The sequence below is a fragment of the Pagrus major genome, chromosome 1 (assembly GCF_040436345.1).
Source record: "Pagrus major chromosome 1, Pma_NU_1.0".
NCBI lineage: Eukaryota > Metazoa > Chordata > Actinopteri > Spariformes > Sparidae > Pagrus > Pagrus major.
Window position 1 is genome coordinate 11,850,013 of NC_133215.1, and position 22,807 is coordinate 11,872,819.

Below are 22,807 nucleotides of genomic sequence, written 5' to 3' on the forward strand. Positions count from 1 at the left end.
ACTACATTTCCCGTGTTCGCTGACATTGTACAACATGGCTGCCTCCTGTGTAGCAGCAAGTGAGCTGCTACATAATATGAATAAACAAATATCTATATTTTATCCAAAGGTGTCGTGGGTAGTTAGACGATTAAGCACGTCGAGCTCACGATGCGACGGTCAACCGCAGCCGAGAGCTAAAAGGTAAGTGAGGCTGATGAAGTGGAATAGTTTGTGTTACAGTTTGTGTTACTGTGTCCCTGACCTGTCCCTCTACCGAGCTGTATGTAGCAGTATTAAACGATAAGGTCTCCAAAATCATAGAATAAGTGGAGGGCGAAGACGTTTTCTCCTCCGAGTACAACATTTTGTGTGTGTGTGTGTGTGTGTACATCAAGAGACCTCTATTTTTAACTGTTGCCACTCGCTAATTTACTGAAGAAAATGAAGTTGTGTTCAAATGGTCTTTTTTTTTCTCTTTCTTTTTTTTATAAAGTTTGCCTGTTTAAGTCATACTTTGGTTAAACAGGTGATTTAACCAACTCGCAACGAAGATTGAGGCAAAAGTGCTGTTGCTATGGCACTGTTGCTATGGTTACATACATATCTCCTTCAGGGGGCACTTGCAAAATACATATTTTCTTTATTATAAAGAGAAGAAATTGAAGCTGTAGACATGGTGATATACTGAATTTTGGACCCTAATATAGATAAAGTTGAATAAATAAACAAAAACAGAATCCTTCATTCCCTATAATGCATCCCGGTAGCATCTTTTTCTTCAACCCACCCTACCTTTTACAACCTCACATTTTTCAAACTCCACGGCTCTCCTTCAGGTTTTAAAGCTGTCTGTTATAAATCTCAAAGCTCAACCACTGGGCTGTATTACCAGCTGGGCAAAGCGGGCTCTCATAATCTCCAGTAGCCAAGGTTACACTCTGAGGCAATGAGCTTTTGGTAATATGATTGAATGTTTATTTTATTTTTCCCTGGGGAGTTTTTCCTCACTCGAATCAAGGGTCTAAGGACAGAGGATGTCATTCACTGTACGGATTGTAAACCCCACTGAGGCAATGTAATTGTGAATTTGGACTACATACATGAATTGAATGTAACTTTGTTCCATATACAACATAAACTGACGTGATAAAGGGCCATATAAGTAGGAGCTGTCTTGAAAAGGTTCTCAATGAGCAAGGGTATCTAGTTTTAGACTGTAATACAGTGCTTAAATGATTATGTATTCCTAAATTCATTGTTTAAATAGAACTTGACCATTGTATCGGATGGCCAATATTATAGGCCCATATTGTGTCTAGTATCTATAGTTTTAGAAATTATAATGCAAAAAAGATGCTTGAATGCATAGAAGGTTACTAAAGTTTAATGTTAAACTGTAAAATATCTTGCTTCGTTACATATTTTTATTTCAAGTGTTTGTTAACCATATTTTAGGGGTGACTGCAAAAAAATCTGTGTATATCAGCTGATATATCAATATCAGATTTTTTGACTTTTTTGATATTTGTCTCGGCATCGGCCCCCAAAATTCAAGTGCTGGTCTGGCTCTACTTTAATCAGAGAAACTAACAGAAAAGGAGGAACCATGTTATCCCAAAACAGGAATACTGTACACATGCACTGAGAGGGTTGATGAACGGCTAATTTGTCTTGTGGGTCAATCGGGCCATGATCGAGGTTGCTAGGGTTAATTCCTTTAGACAGCTCCTTCCAGCGCCACGCCAGACATTATACAACAGTTTTAACATGCTCAGCAGTACTCCATGAAAAGTAAACAGATCTTCATGTGTAAAATTGGCAAAGTTCTGTGGCCTTGACCCCATCCGACCGTCTACAGCAGTGCTTAATTCCAAATTAAATTTAGACTGCAACCCCTAATCACATTAACACAAATTAAGCCCCTACACCAAACAAGGAGGGCAGTGCTACAGGAAACATTATTTGAAAGCTGTGTCCCAGTTCCATTCTACAGAGTAGTTGTATAATATGTACTTTATCTAGTATTTTTGCAGTTAATATACAAGAGGCATAAAAGACAAATCAACATATTTAAAAGTTTTATACTAATGTAAAATGATACAAGTGGGCCATTGGATGTCAAGTAAACTGAGTGTCACTGACACATAATAAACTTCACAAAGAGAAAGCAAAATGTCTTTTTAAAGATTTAATACTTCTCACTTCCATTTACATTTTTTTGAAGCTGTGAGCAGTGCCTCTATTTCCTTTGTGCATTGCATTATGGGATGATAGTGTACATCAAAAGCACAGTCAAAAATCAAGCCTTTTGTAGTCTGCATTCTGACTTTTATCATTATACTTATTTTCCAGTGTGAACACAATACATCCTCACAGACTGAATTAGTATGTAGTAGCAGCTTCTCTTTGAAGTGTCTGTATTTTAATGGACGTCTGTCAGCCGGGCCGAAAGAAGTATTTTCCCCCGCCGTGCTACACAGCTACTTTTCTGTCTGATGTTGTTATCCTCAGTCCACCTGTAAAGAAAAAGTTTTTTTAATTTGTTTCTGTCCTGCTCCTCTCCGCCTCAGTGCTCCCCAGCACCTGATCGGAGTCGTGGGCTTGGAAATCCACGCCCAGATTAACTCCAACACCAAGCTATTCTCCGGCTCATCGGTTCGCTTCTCAGCACCTCCAAACTCCCTGGTGTCTTTCTTCGATGCATCCTTGCCTGGCACATTACCTGTGAGTGTTGTTTAATACAAACACTGTTAACCTGTTGTGTTTGGATCGCTTTTTTGTCAGGTAATGTCACTGTGTGTGTCCCCAGGTGCTGAACAAACGATGTGTCGAGGCGGCAGTGATGACAGGACTGGCTCTTAACTGTTCCATAAACAGGAAGTCGCTTTTTGACAGGAAACACTACTTCTACGCTGACCTTCCTGTGAGTTTCTGCTCCCTGTCTCCTGCTAATAGGTGGGGGATTGATAGCACAGGCATTAGTGGGGGAACCTTATCTGACAAACAGCAGCGTAGTTGTCCTGAACATCATGCCGTATCATTGCTTCTGCTCTGATATAACCCGTCCTCATCTGCCTCCGGCTTCTCCATCACAACCCTCCCCGTGAACTCTCCCAGCCATGAGCTCTAATTGAAATAGTGAGCAAGTCTTGCTGAAGCAGCAAAAATGCTATTTGCCACACATGCAGACAAATGACACTGAAAGCTGTTGAAGAAAATGGCCGGTATTTTTTCTCACTTACCAGCTCATTTCCTTCAGTGCACTCCTATTTTTTTACATTATCCACAGGTCATTTCCTCCTCCATTCCTTTGCTGATAATTTGGGCATAGCTTTTATTTTTATTCACATAATTTTGAGTCATTATTTGAGTCATAAAACCCCAGGTAGCGTCGTCTAACTGAACAATTCTGGGTGTGATATGTTTGATCATGAACTGTCTGCACAAATGATAAGATACGAAAATTAAATATTTAATTAAAAAGAACAATTTTGTAGGCTTAAAACGACTCTGATCTTGAGTAGTTACCCATAATGGACTTCACTTGGATACCAGTCATTCTGTTAGAGTGGGTGGTGTTTTCTAATCTCATTCTAACTGGAAAACTCCTCATATAGTTACTATTAAGTACACTCTTGTATAGCAGTATTAATTAACTCATTTATACAATTTGGCCACCTGCAGGTGAAGCAGAACATCTGGCAGACACTGAGCAATATTAGCATTAATCTACTAAGTCAAGTCTAATAGAAGGTCTAATAGTCACTCTACTTTTAGCTCTGTTTTTGTCTCCACCAAATGCTGAGGGAAATATCTAGCCCTTTAGCTGTTACATGCTGTACTGGGTTCAACAGGTAGACGCTAGCTGTTTTTGTCTGCTGTTTAGTGCAGGGTAATTAGCTTGAAGTGAGTTTTTCAGAGCGTTTTTCACTGAAACTACCCGCAGGCTATGGCTGGAAATGATGGTAATGAGAGCTATGAGAGTCAACCAAAACAGTAAAGATGAAGACAGTAAAACGATGAGCTGAAAGACGCTAAAACACTCAGTGGAGCTGAAGGAAACTGCAGAGTTTGTAATAATACACCTTGCTTTAATCACTTTCACATTACAATTAGTTTTCTGACCTATTGATGATATAAGAAAATTGATGAGTGCAGCTTTAACATTTTTATTAAATCTAATTATCACAAGATGTAGGAATGTTGTTCTCTCGCATTGAATTGCAGGCGGACATCAGGCAAAAGAGATATTGGAGGCAGATATCAGCAGCAAGGGACAAAGAACGCAGTATTTTGAAAGTGGACATCTGTGCAAATATCAGATTTTATGAACTTGGAAAGGAAGCACGAACTGGACAAGATGTACACTGTGTGCAAAATCTGCCTCACAGTTACTCACCACATTATCTGTTTTCATCTGAAGCTAAAGAATAACTGTTACAGCAGGCCCAGCTAATCAGCCAAGAATTGAGGAGGCGCTGTCACGTGTGTGCAGCAGGGTCATGTTTGTGGTGTTTGTCCTAGAGCTGCTATGTGAAAACAATATTTCTGCAGATTACAGCACTTATGTAATGCACTGCAGACAGATTTATGTTTTGTTTATGTAATGTTTATGTATCTGAGGTGGGTCACACAGATACTGGTATTGGAAAGATGAAGCTTTTATATTGTTATTGTTATATTGTTGACTGTTGTAGTCTGATTTTGAGAGGACCTTCTAAATAAAAAAGGAATTTTAATGATGACAGAGTAGACGTGTGCAGTCATACGGAAAATTAAGGATGCCGTATATTGAGATGCACCATAATAAATAGTGTAAACATCAGTCTGATTGTACTACTATATGTTATTGGTTATATGTGTATTAACAAATTCATGGACATGAACTTTACCAGAATCCTTAGTACAACCACCATCCTTGTCATCAACCTTATATCATCAGCGCCATCGTCCACAGCGACAGTGTTCATTAAAAAACGTATCCGCAGTACAAAGGACTTCCTCAAGTCTGTCTGAAGAGCACCATCAGCCTGTTGCTAAAAGAGCTCTTCAGCTCGCTAAAACATGATGATTATCATTTTGCGTCACACTCTTGAGCTTCCTACCCATTCTTTGCTCCATGATCACTTCTTCCAAGTCAGGGCTCTAGCCAATAGTGGATCCTGCCTTTTTGATCCATTTATTGATCTTGTTTCTGTCCTCTGGGCTTCAGATGAACACCCAATAAACAACAGTATAAAATAGGGCTTAAGTTATCACACAAATCTGCAGCTTCCCTCAATTTTACGGAGGTTTATAGTGAGTTTCAGCTTCCTGTTAAAGCTGTCTGGCCCACAACTTTACTGTTTTTGTTCACTTTCCCCGCTCTCATAGGGTCCTTTTGGGCTGCAGCAGGCATGCGTTTTCAGTGAAGGGCTCTAAATAACCACTTTACACTGCCTCCTCAGCACCAAACAGCAGACAGTTACCGACTAGCTGGTGAACATATTGGAGCAGCTAAAAAGACAGATTGTATATTACATAGAGAGACCAAAAACAGAGCTAAATGAGAGTGAATATTGGACTTGGTTTCATCAGGTGGCCAGAAACACGACTCTAAATTAATGATACTGTTGCTCTGTAGCTGCTGGATGTTTAATTAAGCGACTGTTTTTTTCAGCTGCCCCCAAGTGGCAAAAACATTCTCATTGCAGCTGTAAATTCCTCCTATTGCGGTTTTCATAATTACTGCTGTTAATTAAATAATCAGTGAAGTAGACCAGGCATGTTTGCCAATGAGGAATTACGTATTCGTAGTTTGGTAAGATAGTGCTAGAGGTATTTAAATAAAAAACTGTTTTTAACACTGATGTTTCCATTTAACAGTCCAAGTGATGTTCACTTTGCTCTCTGTAATGGAGTGCTCGCATGGCAAGGTTTCACCACCCCTCAGAGCCCCGGGGTAATTTTACTGCCATTATGAGTGACATTTTAAAGCTTAGATGGAAATGTCATGGGAACTCTGCGGTGACTTTGCCCCACAGAGACCTCCTCTCATAAATCTAGAAATTCTCGGAAGAAAGGCGATTTTCTTTTTTACATTTTGAACTTTTTTTTAAAGTCGCTCTTTCCGTGGTAGGATATTATGCTTACACAGCTTTGGGCAAGGTAATGAGGAGGATAATTATGTAGTGAAGAACTAAAGAGACATATTTTCTTTTTCCTTTTGTAGTATTTCATAGAAACTGGCTTGAAAATAGAGGACCCTCATAAAGAAGCAAGCACTGAAAAGGAGCTTGAGCTGGTATTTTTATTGGCCTATTTTGACCAGACATTAGACATTTTGATTGCACTGAAATCTATTATGTATTTCTTTTTATATTTCTGATTAGTTTCTGCTTTTCTAACTTGACTTCATTGTGAAAAATGTTACTGATAAAGCTTGATGGAGCACAACAGCTTTCTGTCGATCTTCATAGATAGAGTTTTGTCCCATTTAATATTTCACAGACTTATCACACAGTTGCAGCAGTACATATTTTAATCGCCACGGCAGGGATACATTATCTCCCCGAGAAAGTCCATACATCTTGAAATTCCAGCAAAATCCCCTCCAGAAGCGCTGGATTTATTGCCGGGTTCCTCTCGCTCCATTGTGTGTTTACCAGAGATTGCATCACCTCCTTTTGGAACAATTCTCAACAGTTGACACACACAGCAGGGGCGATAATGCCCGATTACAGTTTTTATTTTTCTGTGAGATTTCCCAAACAAGTCATGCCAGCAGGTTGAGCCTGAGCCTTTATTTGTCTTTTAAATTAACTGCGCAGTACCTGCTGTTGCCTTGTTTAGAATTATTTAGTTTGCATTAATCTCATCAGCTGCTCAAAAAGAGTTATCTGTCCCAGTGTTGTGTGTAACAGCTTGATAGTTGGAGCCACAGTAGCTTTAATTATGCAGATGATGGGACATTTTTCACATTCGACCTAAAGTTTGACTTTAATCTATGCTCATAAAACCAAACAAGTAGCAGGACCGAGGGAGAAATTATCCCGCCCTTGAAAAATACATTTGTAAATTGCGTTGTACATTATTGATATGTTCCACTAGAAATCCCTGATTGCATTTTGTAAAACACCACAGTTGCTCATTAAATGATTAATGCTGCTGCCCAACCAGCGTTCCTCCTTCCGATTGAAATAGCAGGAAAGACACTTACATAAAGTTTTGAACAGCCTTTTAATAACATGCAGCTCCACACTAGCATGCCAGCAAAAAACAAATAATGACAATTTCCTTGAGATATTAAGTCTCCAAATAAACAGACATGGTCTGGCTGTTGAAGCCTTGACATGTGTTTAATGAGAGCAATGAATGTTTGTGGGTTGCTGAGAGGAACACCAGTGTGCAGGCACGAGTAATGAGATGACCGACTGGTTTGTTTAGTGACTTTAAAATGAGTCAGGAAATGACTCAGCGGCTCATGACACGGAAATTAGTTTTTGTGTGTGTGTGTGTGCGTGTGTGTGTGTGCGTGTGTGTGTGTGTGTGTACAGTATGTGAGCTGGCACGCATCCGTATCTTTGGATATGAAAATGGGAGGAGAAGGAGTCGCAGGAAGTGTTTGGAGCATCACTGCTCATTAGGGCTCAATCTGCTGTCAGAGTGTAAAGTGGGGGAAACTTAATGTGGCTACCAGGATCTTATTAACAACAGACTCTCCTCGTCCGTCGTTATGTAGGAACAGTTGTTGATTTATTATGCAGGAAATGCAAATAGCCTTCACTAATAGAGATGCTCCCCAATGTACAGTATTATGTGCTTCAACCAGCAGAGACAACATTTTGTAACGGCTGAGACAAAATTGCAACATTATTCACAATATCCAGCAGATTTAAAGATTGAATCCACAAAAAAGAACAGAAATCGAACAATATAATCTCCAATAATGTGTCATTTTTTTCTCATTTGATGGAAGCGTGGAGGTGATTGATTATGTCGATCAGCCACATTGTACAGAAAGCCAATGACTAACAACCCCCCCCAATCTCTTCTCCCACGGCTTCGCTCTCTTTAGCATAAGTATGATTAATGTGTAGGTCCTGTGATGTGGTTGCCATAGTAACGAGGGAGATTAACACCGGGGGCAGCTAGGATTCTTTCAGGAATATAGGAGCAGGTGAAATATTCATTATTCTCGTGCTTTTGTGAGTAGAGACCTTGAGAGAAATTTTTAATGACGCTTCAGCCAATCAGTCGCCACTGTGTTTTTTGTTTTTTTTATTACACTGACTGTAACACACAGTGGGTTTTAAATGAAAGACTCCAGGAAATGGGAATCTTGCTACCATAATTTTATGTATTTTCCTGATCTCAAAAGGAGGGAATCTTTCCATTCATTCCACTCAAAGTCAGACGATGATCACATTCAGCCCTTTACCACCAGGGCGGTTCAGTTGCTGGTTCGGAGCCAGTGCCTACTCTGGAACCAGTTCTTTGCGTTTCAACTGCCAAAGAACTGGTTCCAGAGCAGCACCAACACTCTGCTGGGCTAGAACAAAGAACCACCTATGTCAGGATGTGGGGGGCGGGGTTATCGTGACCAAAGACCAGCTGAAACAGATTATGACCAAAAAACAAAAGATTTTCAAAATGGACGCCAAACTGAAGCAACAACAATCCAACGACCAATCATGGTTGGATGCCAGTGAAGGCAATGCAAAGCAAGGAGCGGCACTTGTAAAGAGTTGATGTAGGCTATCATAGTTGTTCCTAGCAATGCTGGGAAACTGGAGACGTGTACAGTGACTGAATAATGTGACTATACAGTGGCTCTCACGCACGAAAAGCAAAGCGTTTCTTTAAAGGAGCCAAATCTGAACCAGCACTAGCACCAGCCCAGAAGCAGTACTTGGCTCTCTTTGGTTGGAATAGGATGATTATGTATCTTTGACTGACCCCAATTTACTCATATTGCAATTTTCAGAATATGTCTGAGCCGAGTCGCCAGGATAAAATGTTGGCAGTTAACATTTCTGCAAACCACTTATACGTCCACATAGGCTATGTATCATATTGGGATTTCTAAAGAGATGTAAAGTTTCAACATATTAATTTGCAGAAATCTACATTGCCAACATTTATTCTGGTGATTGTGTCGCAGTTGACAGTTAACATTAATGTAATTAACATTGGACGTACATATCAGAAGCCAACATTGGAAAGGTTTTCGAGCTAAACAGGAACATTTATCTCCATAAAGATTTACCCCCAGCTTTATTCCAGAGTGAGCTAGGAGGATATCAGTTAGCAAAAGATTCTTGTATTCTATGAAAGAGATAAAAGATGGGATTGTACACATTATTCCCAAGTGGTGTAATAGTTTGAATTTTTAATCATGCATACGAGTGCAGCCACCTTAAATGCTCTCTTCAAGGAAGTTATTTCATGTGGGATTAGGTCTGTGCAAATAGCTCACATTTTGTTTTGTTTGTGCTTTTAATGCGTCTATATGTTCTGTACCGCAAATTGCCTCTCAGAGGACCTTAAAGTTCTTCTAAGTCGACAGTGCTGTTCTCCACATTGACTCAGCGTACGCTACACTAACACAGCCGGCAAACATTCCGGTTTTGGGTCCTCTATTTACTCCACAATCTTTCAGCTCAGATTTTTCTTCATATCAGGCTGATGTGTTTTTAAATTTCAGGCTGGATACCAGATCACTCAGCTGCGGCGGCCCATCGCAGTAGACGGCGTGCTGACTTACAGCCTCCTGGGAGGAAAAAAGAGGAGCCAGGTGATCAGAAAAACTGTCAGCATTAAACAGATTCAGCTGGAGCAGGACAGCGGCAAGAGCCTCCATGATGACGTCCGCAGCCAGACACTCATAGACCTAAACAGAGCAGGTAATGTCTGAAAGCGTTAGGATAAGTCTGGGTATTTTATATTTTCTCAGTGACAGCCATAAATTGATCATATCAGCGTGTCCTCTGTGTAGCCACAGCCTCACATAGCTTATCCCTCTGTGCCACAGACCCTCATTGTTGTCCAAAAGCTATTCAAAACACATCAATGAGCCACACCTTTGCACTGGATGACCTTTATTACTTTGAACATGGGCTCTGTAGTTTATTTTTTAATCCAGCCCCTGTGGCTGAAAATAGAGCCCAATAACTCCACTTCATTACTACATTTACTACTGTTTGAGTTCTCTATAAAGTACAGTGCCCAGGTTTTTTAAGGAAATTACTTAAACTATAAAACTAGAATGGCACTCAGTAGAGCACTTACCTCAACAGTTTCCTTTAATTCAATCAAACCAAATCTTATATCATACTCGATAGCACTGTATCACTCTAAATTCAAACCACCCATAACCGCATACACATAATTTGAGATCACCAGATCTGTAACAGCCAACCGCTAGGACAATTAAAAAAGATGACCCTCTATTAAAACATATTTAGATTTGCTAGATCTGGACTTTTATTAGAGTCTGCATCAAATCGTACTCACTTATAAATAACAGCCAAATGCCCTATCTTGCAATGTTTAAGAAAGTGAGAAAAAATTTCCTGGATCGGTTAATGGGCTCTATTCTGAGCTGAGACCCATCCTCTATCCAAGTTTCGTTGAAATCCGCTCTATAGTTTTTGTGTAATCCTGTTGCCAATCCAACCAACCAACCAACCAACCAAACAAACAAACAAGCGGACACGGGTTAAGACATAACCTCGTTGGTAGAGGTAAAAATACATTTTTGAGGATTTTTTCTACGGAAAAAGAAAGCAAATATTCTCTGATTGTAGCTTCTTAATCCATTAAAACCAGACGAAAGATTTGTATACACCCTGAAGACCAGGTGAGTCAGTTTTTTTTGTTTCGAAAAAAAATATTGTGATTCATTATTGAACATCAGAGCAAAGGCAACAAATTCCCTTTTAAAGCCAAGGTCTTAAGCTCGTAAATGTTTTTATTTCAAATTTCTATCTGCTCCAGAGGCTGAGAAATTAAGGTTTTAGTGAACGTTAATAATAAAAAAAAGTTTTTCAGAAAACCCTCAGGTTTTTGGAGGCGATTTCAAACAATGCCTCAGCCTTTAGAATGCATTTTTAATGGGCGCCCCGGGTCATAATGAGTTAAATGTGAATATTGTCTGGTTTCTTTATTTGTCTATCACAGTAAACTGAATATCTTTGGGAAATGGTGGGAGAAACAACACATTTGAGGACATCATCTTTTGCCTTGGAGAACACTGATTGAGATTTTTCACCATTTTCTGACATTTTAAAGACTATAGTTTATATATTAAATAAAAAAATTGTTAGGTGCAGCCCTAGTTTGAACAAATGGGCTTAGTGCTGAGTGCCATAGACAGTAGGCAAGACAGAAAAGTTTTGAGCAATGTACTAACACATGTTAATTCTATTATTTCCATGAAATTTGTTGACAATAAGAAAAAAACATTTTAATCTGGAAGAAAACATGTCGGATAGACATTATGGATAGATTTAAAAGTGCTCAACAAAGCGAGAGCTGTTGAGGTTTGTCACAGAGCACCCTGGGATGGATACCTCAGAGATGTACAACACAGCTGTCTTCACATGCGTCAGGTGTAGGTCTAATGGAGCTGGTGATGGAGCCAGAAATGAGCTGTGGAGAGGAGGCTGCTGCAGCTGTCAGAGAGCTTCAGCTCATCCTACAAGCCCTGGGCACCTGTCAAGGCAACATGTCTGGTATGGAAATCACTCTCTGTCTCTCTGCCTTCCTCCCTCTTATTTTTCCAAGCTGTCATACCTCTAAACCCAAACTCCTTTCCCACTGAGTGTGCTTCTTCTTCGTCTTTCTCCACAGAGGGCCAGCTAAGAGTAGATGCCAATGTGTCCGTCCACAGACCAGGCGAGCCACTGGGCATCAGGACAGAGGTGAAGAACATCAACAGCGCCCGATACCTGGCCAGGGCTATAGGTAAGCACCTTAAAACGTTCAAAACTTAAAGGAAGCGTAGCTGGATGGCTGTTCCATCTGAATGAGTCTCAACTGGCTGCATGATTGCTCATGCGCGTGGAAAGTAAAGACCGTTTTATGAGTCGACATTTGCACGCTCTGTCACCCTGGAGGAATTACGTAGAGTTTGTCTGTGTGTAAGTATGTGTGTGCTGCAAGTCAAATTGGTAGTAAAAGGTAAAAAAAAAAAAGTACATTTACTCAAGTACTGTACCCAAAGGAAAAGTTTGACATTTTGACTGCAGCCAGCTTAGCAAAAAAGACTGGAAACAGTGGGAAACAGCTAGCCTAGCTCTTTTAGAGTTAACAAAATCTGCCTACCAACACCTCTAAAGCCCACAAACATGTTGTATGTTATTTGTTTAATCTGTATAAAAATCGAAGTGTACAAACAACATTTTGCTGTTTTGTGGGGCGTTATGTCCGAGGCTACATCTCGACCAGGTCCAGACTGGGCTCCAGTAAGTCTCGACTGGTCGCTTGGAAACAGGTCCTGGCCAAGACTTGCCAAGTTTGAATCTGCAGCTTATTTTTATTTCACTTGTGTATTTCCATTTCATGCTATTTATACTACTACACTACAATTCAGAGGGACAAATTGTAGACACACAAAAAACAAACCTCCTTCTTTTCATTTTTCACTTTCAGAATGTTGTGAGATAAAAGTCAGTGCCTGGGGGGAACCAACCTGATTTTTCTGGGGGCCGCGACTCGAAAAGATTAAGAACCACAACTACCCAACAGTGTGAACTGTAAAATAGTTCAAATTTAGTCTACCTTGAGCAACTAAAACTAAATTGCTACATAGACAAGGTAAATAAAAATCCAATGATATACATCTCAAGGGATTATTCCTAATAAAGATTTCCATATGAATTGTAGTTCAAACACTACAAACACATGCACACACACACACACTCCTGCAGTTTTGTATCTGTCAGGTGTAAGAAAAACTTTTATTTCCTTTTTAAAGATAGAATTTGTTTTTGTTTGTTTGTTTCAAATGAAAACAAGATCGCTGTGTTTACGAAGAGGCATTAAGACAGGAAGCTTAGTTAATATTGACAGTAACTTGTGAAGCAATACGTTTGGGACTGACAACCAGTCACAAACAATTAGCTGTGTGATAGGAGCTGAATTGGCTTCTGGCAGCTGCTCACTTAAAAAAGCATGGATTTAATGTCGAGTCTGACTTCACTGACTGTTGATTGAGCTTCACTTAAATAGCTGACAAGGAGTCACAGCCAGAAAATTCCAGCTCTTTACATGCAGGATTTTAAGTACGGTTTGACGTAGCGCGGTGCTGTGCTTGAATTATTTATCAATAAAGTTGTATCACATTTACTCTGCTGCTGAATTGGTATTTAAAAGTCACGGAGAAAAACATCGTTTATCACAGTTATAATGTGGCAGCAGCAGTCAGAGACCTGAGGATTGCCAGTACATCACAGCAGATGTTTGGTATTTACCACAAAATGTAATTTGTGCATTCTGGTGTTTGTTAGTGAATTAACTGTCTGTATTTGTGAACATGTCCTCCCTTACATCACCAGACTACGAGATCCAGAGACAGATCGATGTCCTGCAGAGAGGGGGGACGGTGCAAAACGAGACCCGGACGTACGATTCCAAATCAGGGTAAGAAGATGAAAGAGCAGGGCCACGATTGCCAAGCCTGAGCCACTACGGCCCCCTCTGACTGGGATCTGTGCCTGGTTCATTAGTCCTGAGCTTTTGCTGAGGAAGAACCATCATGGTAATCATGATGAATAGAGCCATTTGGATGCCGCCGTCATCCTGTGTTATCTGTGAGCTATGTGCTACTCACAGGCTTATGAGCTCACAGAATGAGCCAGCTCGCACACAGCTGAGGCCTTGATCATCTTCTGGTGCTCTGCCTCATTCCCATGAGGGCTTGTCCAAGGTACATGGTGAAGTGTGGTTAACAGAGGGTGCTGGCCTGTGATTGGCTCTTTTTTTCTTGTTCCTGTGAAGGTGGCTAGAGATTCAACTACACTGGTTTGACTGGAAGGCATCAGCGCTCACATGTTCCCGGTCTTTTTTATTTTTCATGCTTGTTTATGTTTGTTTTCTTGCCAAGCACCACTACACAGTAATTGTTTTCTGGGGTCAGGTGCAGGGTTTGTACGAAGTGTTGATAGATGCAGCATTTTAATGGTGCAATATGTAAGAATTTTATTCAAAAACATTTAAAGATTGCCTAAAATTATCAACAGAATGTGAAGGAATAACAGTTTTGATGTTATGATATCTGTGTCTTGCACAGCTAACTGAGCTAACTAGCTATTGGCAGCAGATACAGTTGGCCGCAGTTAGCAGTTACTTTATTTATTTTAAGTATGAATTTGACAAGTGGCCAATTCTTACATATTGCACCTCTAACAGTTATATTTTCAAGGTTAGGGACATGCTTGCATTTTAATATACTCCTCTAAAATGCTTGATTTGTATCATAATGTAGTGTTTCATCTACACAGTCACTCATGTAAACCAAAAATCTTTTAATATCTAAAAACATATTTGAATACAATTAACGTTAATGGTTCTTTTCTAAACTTTTTTTAGTTATAGTTATAAACTCTCTCCACCTCCCTACACTCGTATTTTGTATGCACTTCATTTTCCTAAACAGATAAAACAAAGTTAAAGATGACTTTGAAGATGCCTAATTCTTTAGGCCATGATAATCGTGAGGTAAAAATTCTGATATGACAGCCTGACCCCAGTTACTAGCAAAATATTGTTAATTTATGATGTGTGCATCTTTTCCTACAGGGAGACCATTCCCATGAGGGACAAAGAGGGTCTTCAGGACTACAGGTGAGTGTGAGTGTGTGGGCTCTCTACATATCTCTGCTCGTTTTGGTCCCGGGAGCTTGTGTTTATTGACGTGCAGTTATGATATCAGGAGGTGATCTTGTCCTCAGTGGGGACTGAAAGAGGATGAGAGCCTCTTGAGTGGCAGGTAGATGGAGGGAAATAAACATACATCACTCAAGGTATTTGATTTTAGGAGGGGGAATGATAGATAGATGGGCAGGTTTAAGACTGATGGAGTCAAATGATTAGGGGACTAAGTGAAATGTGACAAGTGTGGTGTCAAGAGGACTATTAGTATCCCAACCAAAGCCAACCCTCTCTTCTCCGAGCTTATCTGTACTGCTGATAACGCATTCTCCCTCCTCCCTCCCTTTCTTTCAGGTTTATGCCAGAGCCCAACCTGCCCCCTCTGATTGTGTATGAGGATAACGCATCACTGCCCACTGGCATTGATGCGTGCCAGGCGGTGGTGGTGCAGAAGATAAGGGAAGGGCTGCCAGAGCTACCCAGTGTCAAAAGAGACAGGCTGGTGCAAACGTACGGGATCCTGCCCGAGCACAGCTTCACTCTGGTGGTGAGTTTATAAGTGGGTGAAAGCAACCAGTGAGGGAGTCGATTCCCTTACTAAATCTCTTTCCTGCATCTTTTATTTTAATTGCCGTCTGAACAAGTCCAAGCAGAGTCAGCTCGGATGAAGTCCTGCTTGAATCCAAGAGGCAGCTGTGCACTGCTGGACTCTGCTTGATCCCTAATTAGATAACATGCATGTGAAGTGATTGAGAGCGCTCTTGTTGCAGAATGAGGACGGCCTGGTCGAGTACTTTGAGGCGGTGTTGAAGGCGACCAAGAAGGAGCCAAGGAAGGTGATTGGCTGGGTGACAAACGAGCTGTTGGGTCACCTCAAACTGCAAGACATGAGTGTGAGCCAAAGGTGAGACATCCCAGAATGTAGCTTTTACAGTATTCACAAAATACCATCATAGCGTCTGAACGCTGCCAGTGATCAGGTCTCGGATGTCAGGGCTCCAGCACATGACCCCTCCGAGCCTCTTGCGATTGGCTTGTTGCACATTTTGAATGCAGGAGGTGGAATGGAACATGCACAGATAAAGGTACGCGTGGGAAGACGCTTTGTTGAAGCTGCTTTCAGCCAGTGAGTCAAGAGGTCATGGGTTACTTTTTCTGAATTCACTCCAACTTCTTTATTTTTCCTCACAAAATACTAAATCCTCAAGTGATAAATGAAGCAATGTGAAGAGGAAAAGGTTAAAAAATAAAGGTTAAACGATTCACTTGGGGTGCCCCCCATAGCTTAGAGGTTACAACCCTGACCATGAATGCACCGAGTTCAGGTCCTACCTTTCTCACCCATCTCTCTCTCTCTCTCTCTCTCCTTCTATCCTGTCGTCTTTCCTCTGTCTGTAATGATGTCATAAAAAAGGCAGTCAAAAAATGCACTTAAAGAAAAACTACTCACTCTCCAGATTTGGTCTGCGTCAGTCAAGCCTTCTCTTTATTGTAAGGTGTCACAAGGCAATGCGTCAAGTTAAAAACAAAAGTGTTCATGTGTAAAAACTGTGATTTCACGTCACCCAAAAGTGATTTATTATATCTGGTATCAGACATTCAGCTCCACATCGTGTAACTCAAGACCAAACTTCAGTCTGAGACAGTTGAAGAAATTGACTAGTTAAAGCAGATGGTTATACAGATAGATTTGGCAAACACAGCTCTGCTCTCCGAGGGAGCTTTCAAAAAATCCTAACAGCAAGGAGGGTTCTGCAGGGAGAACTAATCCCCTCTTGATAAACACGAACAGTAGATCTCAGTTAAATGTACTACAAGGAGTTTTTAACTTAATTTAATACCGATGCCTATATATGACCTACATACTGTAAGCAAACAAGACAATCAGTGAGACAAGTGGCTCTTTCGATATAGCTTATATAGCTCTTCCTAATTCTGGTCAAATGGATCAGATTCAAATTAAAACAATGCTGAGGATGAATGAGTGTATAGGGAGCTGAAGACAGAGTCTGTAACTGTACAAAAGCTAACAAAAAGAACAGTTACTACCAGATTAACTGATAAACATAAGATCATAAAAGCCTAGCGTACACACCGGGTCATTCACACACACAACATCAATATTTAATTGTTTGATATCAAGGTAATCATCAGTATCAGTAAATCGCAACACTAGCCAGATCTAGTTCTTCAGACACGAGGTGGTGGAAACACTTCCGCTTTTGTCCACAGGGGGCGCCATAATCAACACGAGTGGTCATGAGCAGAGGGGGCAGGAAATGGCTTGTGTAGGCTTGTAAACAAGAACGGCAGGAGCTAGGCTAACAGCAGCAGTCCACAAAGTCATAAATCAACTTTAATGCTCTACCTGGACAAACAATTTGCTTCTTAGCTAGTGACACTGAATGAGGTCTGTTCAATGGCTTTAAAGTGTCGGCTTTTTAAATGCACAGCAGTCGTAGCTGCTATTAAACAATAGCAACAGGGGAAGAAGAATCGTACAGACAGGCTCACTTCATTTGTAAAAAATCAATCTTATTTTGGGGTTGCTGCTCATTCCCACCCTTGACACACATTAACACACCCGAACCTTCAGTTGTTCTTGGCTCAATAGGAAATGCCTCTAAAACCTGAGTTATTGAACCGCTTCCTCTCTATTCCCCAAGAAGGGTTGCACTGGATTAAAGAGCATTTAACCACAAAAAGAGATATCGTCTCTGCCGTACGGTGCTCGGAGTAATGTTTTTATAATCAGGCTACAATTTCTGTGTTGAAAAATGACAGCGAATCAGCTTTAGTAAGATCAAATAATTCTGTTTTAACCAATTTACACTGAACCGGTTTTGTTTGATTGACGATCAAAGGATGATTAAATCGTAAGTGTTCACAAACACTGATTAGAGCGTCACATACTACACAACAATGACGTGTGTGAGATCATAAACCATCCCATATCCTCTGATTCCTGTGTGTGATGATGAGAAAACACCTGCGACAGACTGACAGGCTGCCAGGGAAAAGGTTGTTTTGACAAACCCAATTAAATTAGGGAGATCATTACTTTTTGGGGAAGAAGGTGTTGTTTTGATTTCTCTCAGCTGAAGGCCTGTCAGCTGGAACATGTTTGGATTTTGTAAATGTTCCAAAAATATTTGAAATTGATGTCTTTTTTTTAAGTATTTGGATACAAAGAGAAGTTGCCATAGTACCTTTCACACTTGTGCTTCAAAAAAGACGAAGATGTCTATCTAGCTACCGGCTATGCAAAAATAACACCAGTCTCCCACTGTTTCTGTTTGCAGCATACTGTGGCGCTAATTTCAACTCTCATTCAACTCATTTTATAGTGGCAATTTTCCTAAATGGCAGATTATTAGTAACAAACACACGAGGATGGTTGTCTGAGTTGTATTCGTCAAGCTCTTACCGGAGGTCGTGACAGTCGCCGGATCACGACTTTAGAAACTTCACTTCGGCTCATCGAGTCCACTCACATTGTTCTGAGTAGTTAATTCAAGTGAGTAATTTTCACTATTGTTCAGCTCTGAAAAAATATGATAATTTCTTAGAATAAAAAATCTCTGAGTCATTACAGAGCAAATGAAATTGAAACGAGTAATGAGTTGACGTCAATGCAGATGCTGTGAGCTTTACTTTATCTGCCATTCCCAGATGGTCGTGACGCATTTGTGTGTGAGTAAACCACAAAGTAGCTGCTGTTTATTTATGCATAATGTTGCATTTGCTTTGGTTGAAAGGATGAGAGTTGAGGAAAAAACAAAGAGTGGCCGGCAGAACTGCCAAAAGCCACAGGCCGATAAGAAAGTTAGAAACTCAGCTTCCCAGGAGTGTCGTTACATAAAGAATTAAATGGCGTTTTGGGCATAAAATAAAATGTTTTGAGGAGTTTTAACAATGATGCATGCGTCAATATGATGACAGTCTGCTGCTGTATAATCTTCCCAAACTTCCTGTGGCCCCTCTCACTCAAGTCAAATATGAAATTGGGAGGAATATTGGGTCGGGCAGCCAGAGAGGTGAAACTCTGGACATGTCATGAAGGGCTCATTCGGGTGCTTCCACCGGCTGAGATGAGTCGCTCTTCCAGGGCTTCACCTCAGAAAAGTTGCTGGGTGTGCTGGCAGCTGCCTCAACTCACTGCGAGTGCGGTGGCTGATTCGTGGCAGGATGGTGACATGATGGCAGACAGACGTTAAAAAATTGAAAACAAATATAATGAGGGTTTTCTACTTCAGTGGTTCCCAGTGTTTTATGTCTGACATGCAGCCACATGAGCTTAGAAGCTACCCCCCTCACTGGCACCGCTCAAATATGTCCTTATCAGTGGATGATAAACTGGATGTTATTCTTTCAGCTATACAAGTGTGGTTACTGTTGCAAAAATTCACAAATATTCCAACTGTTTATCCATTACTTTTAGCAAACTAGTTTAACTTTAGCTCACAATTTCAACTGTTTATGCAGTACTTTTAGCTAACTAGCTCAACTGATTATTTGTTTGGCTTCTTTTAGCTAACTATTTCGACTTTAGCTAACTATTTATTTAGTACATTTAACTAGTTTATTAAGTACATATTTTAGTATTTTTAGTGCTATTTAATCTGTTTGCTTCTTTTAGCTAACTAATTTAACTTCAGCTAACAATTTCAAATGTGTATTAAATCCTTTTAGTGAACTATTTAGACTTTAGATAACTATTACAACTTTGGCTAACAATTTTAATTGTGTATTCATTACTTTCAGCTAAACTATTTCCAATTATTACTAAAAATCTGTATCACACCAACTGGTAATCCAGCTTGCTGTTTATTTTCCTCCTTAACACAAAAATGTGGATATATTTTTAATCAAAATTCCAATTAGTTGAGCCTCCAAGCAACTGCGCAAGTACCCTCTAAGGTCCAAGTACACCACCCTGTTTGACACACAAACAGTCCGCCACGCCAAGCTGTGTTTGTAAAGATGGATGCTTTTCATCTATTTTTCCCGGCGTCTTTAAAAATAATTAAGTTGAGATGGACTGTCTGGCCTGCAGTACGCTGAATGGAACGGTGTCTCTACTTAATATATTCTAACAGGCTTTTTGATTCAGTTTGTCTGGTAGCCTGGGGAATAAACAAGAAGTCATCGGCAAGACAAACACATTTAGGCAAATCGCAAATGTCGATGGACTCCTTCCTTTCAGTCTGATGGTTCCACTGTCTCTCTCTCTTCCTCCACGCAAATCACATATTCTACAGGACACCTATTAAACTCGTCATTATTTCATTTCAGCCCCGTCTCTCCTTCTGCCCTGGCTGAGCTGCTGGACCTCCAGGAAACGGGACACATCTCCTCCTCGGTTGCCAAGCAGGTCAGTGACCATGCAATTATCCCCTTCAATCTGCCACTCAATACAAACACCCCCAGCTAGGGATTGTTTGCATTCTGGTTCTCACCTGTGTCTTCTCTCTGCTCTAAGGTGTTCCAGGAGATGTGGAGGTCATCGGGCAAGACGGCCCCACAGATCATCCAGGAGCAGGACTTGGGCCTTGTTAGTGACACTGCACAGCTGCACAGCATCTGCCAAAAGGTGGTGGACTCGCACCCCAATGAGGTGAGGGCTCAGATTTACATTCTTACTCATAATTACATTGTTTTGTTTGTTTTTTATTTCATGCGAGGTTTTGTGTTTGTCTTTAGGTCCAGGCCATCAGAAATGGAAACAAGAAAGTTCTGAACAAGCTGATGGGGCTGGTTCAGAAAGAGACCAAAGGGCGAGCCGACCCAGTTTCGGTGAGGGCGATTTTACAAGAGATGACTTCATGAAGGTTGGACTTTTCACCACAGATCGAGAGTCAAAATCGTGGCATGTGTGACCTTCGTGAAAGACAAACGATGGAGATCTGTATGAAAAATGCAGATCTGCAGAGCAATCACGTCCACCAGTTCTTCTGTGGGTTCATTTAACTGTTGATGGTCGAGCCTAAAATGAAGCTTCCATCCTTAGTTCATGAGGGGATGACATTTTTGTAAATACTGAGCACAGCAATCATTATCTTCTGTATTTATGTACATTACATATGTGTTTAAAAAGAAATAAATCTTTTCAAATGTAATACTCTCAGTGGCAGTGTTGTATCAGTTTATTTGTCAGGGAAAAAAGGCGTCCATGAATCCCAAAATACTGTAAATATATTTTCATTTGATTAAAATCTGCTTGTGAGTCAAAATCTAATTTAATTTTAAAGGTACATTCCAGTGGTCCTGTTAGGAAATAAATCAGATCGATTCAAGAACGATTCTTTAAAGCAGTCCTGCATATAATTCAGAGTAACACTTTCAGTGTGACTCAATGTAGCAGTGTCCGCTGCCTTATTGGCCTTTACAGTCATCTGTGAGGCCTGAAAATCACGTAGCCTGAAGATAAAACTGCTGACACGACAGGTGCTCTCCTATCAAGAGATTTAACAGGAACATTGCCCCTCAAGACATCAGGAAGGAGAGCGATCAATGAGCTCCCTCTTGTGGTTGAAGCCGGTTATTTACCCTGTAATACTTCTATGGTGCATTAAATTCCATCCTTCACCTTTTGTTCAGCAGATGGACACGGGTGTTGTTTTCTGGTCAGCTGCACCTGTTTGCAGGCTGCCTGTGTGGCTCCAGCACAGCCCCTCAGGCTGTTGGAGCTTTTTTATTACAAAATACTTATTAGACTTTTGTTCTGGTGGTCTTGGCTTCAAATCGTTGTAGTTCCTGGTTGTCTGTCAGCAGGTGAAGAGACCCAGTGGGCCATATTTTGCCTGATTTGCATATTTTCTCGAGTTCATCCCACGTTGATGTACCTTCACGTCGCTTTTTGACCCGTGTAATAACTTGTTCGCATGCATAAGCACACCACGGCACTGTACGCTCAGCAAAAAGCTCCCCTGTCAAATAGCTTCTCCTTCACAGTTTGCTTCGTCTCTGCAGTATTTCGCAGTCATTGCATGCGAGTGTAAGCGCTTGTGTTTACTGAAGAACAAGACCTAGTTTTGAACTAAATCTCTCCGGGGTGGAAAAGGCTGCTCGGAAAGGAAATGTGAATTAAATGAGGACGTCAATGTCTGCAGCAAAAAACAGCCACCAGCCACCTCTGGCAGAAAAGGAAATAATATATCGATTGTGTCAGATGAAACCTAGCCAGGTTTTCTGCTTTGAGAAGCTTTCTTTTTTTTAGTTTGAAGAGTGAACACATTAAATGCAACCAGTTTAATTTATCAGAAGTTGTCTTTATTAAAAGAGGCATGCCTTTGTGTGGAACAGAAACCTGATCACATCTCGGATAGAAAACTGAGGCCAAATGGTGTCAGAAAGGATGAATCTTTGGAATAAGAAACCCAGTTTTCATGCCACAATGCTGCTGAAACATTTATTGTAATGCTGCACCGGGTATGTTACACAGACTGGATCTGAGCTGGTTGAGGGTCAGCAGTGCAGAGTGGCACTGCAGTATGAAAAGGCTGATAAAGTGCTCTGAAACATTCGTTTACCGGAGAGAAAGATTGTGAAAACGGGCTTTGATTGATACAAATATACATTTCTAAGCCATTTCTAGAAAAAGTACTTAGCGTAATTTGCCGAGTGGATTTAAATAGGAACAAAGAATACACAATCCAGGTACAAAACTAAAGCTCAACACAATTCATCGTCTTATTAGCTGGATTAATGAGATGACGGATGTTTATCAAGTTGGGATAATTTCACAAGACTACAAGATGTACAGTCACATTTTCATCCTTATTTGCTTTCTTCTAAAAAATTGTGTTTGTATAAAAGTACATTGATGTTTTTGTTAGAAGTTGCAGTCCATAATAATTCATTTCATAACTGAAACAAACTTTGTTCTACATAAACAGATGTAATCAGGGATGCACCGATTGTGATATTCGAGGCCGATACTGATATCAATGTGTCAAATAACAATTTCGTA

The 22,807-nt window shown here is 40.5% G+C and overlaps 1 protein-coding gene across 1 annotated transcript; it reads left to right on the forward strand.

Moving 5' to 3' along the window:
* Positions 1–34: 34 nt before the first annotated feature.
* Positions 35–20,954, forward strand: gatb (glutamyl-tRNA(Gln) amidotransferase, subunit B). Its single transcript, XM_073466633.1, has 13 exons — positions 35–183; positions 2,553–2,706; positions 2,792–2,905; positions 9,668–9,866; positions 11,574–11,696; positions 11,815–11,928; positions 13,521–13,605; positions 14,764–14,808; positions 15,190–15,382; positions 15,606–15,739; positions 20,131–20,209; positions 20,318–20,452; positions 20,539–20,954. The coding sequence occupies exons 1-13, from the start codon at positions 35–37 to the stop codon at positions 20,662–20,664; spliced, it is 1,650 nt and encodes a 549-aa protein (XP_073322734.1). The 3' UTR covers positions 20,665–20,954.
* The last annotated feature ends 1,853 nt before the right edge of the window (positions 20,955–22,807 follow it).

Bases quoted from the DNA above. Each gene is read 5' to 3' on its own strand.
- gatb (XM_073466633.1), top strand. From the start codon at position 35: ATGGCTGCCTCCTGTGTAGCAGCAAGTGAGCTGCTACATAATATGAAT. The intron at 2,906-9,667 runs GTGAGTTTCTGC...TTTAAATTTCAG, and splicing joins ACTTCTACGCTGACCTTCCT to GCTGGATACCAGATCACTCA. The intron at 14,809-15,189 runs GTGAGTGTGAGT...CCTTTCTTTCAG, and splicing joins GAGGGTCTTCAGGACTACAG to GTTTATGCCAGAGCCCAACC.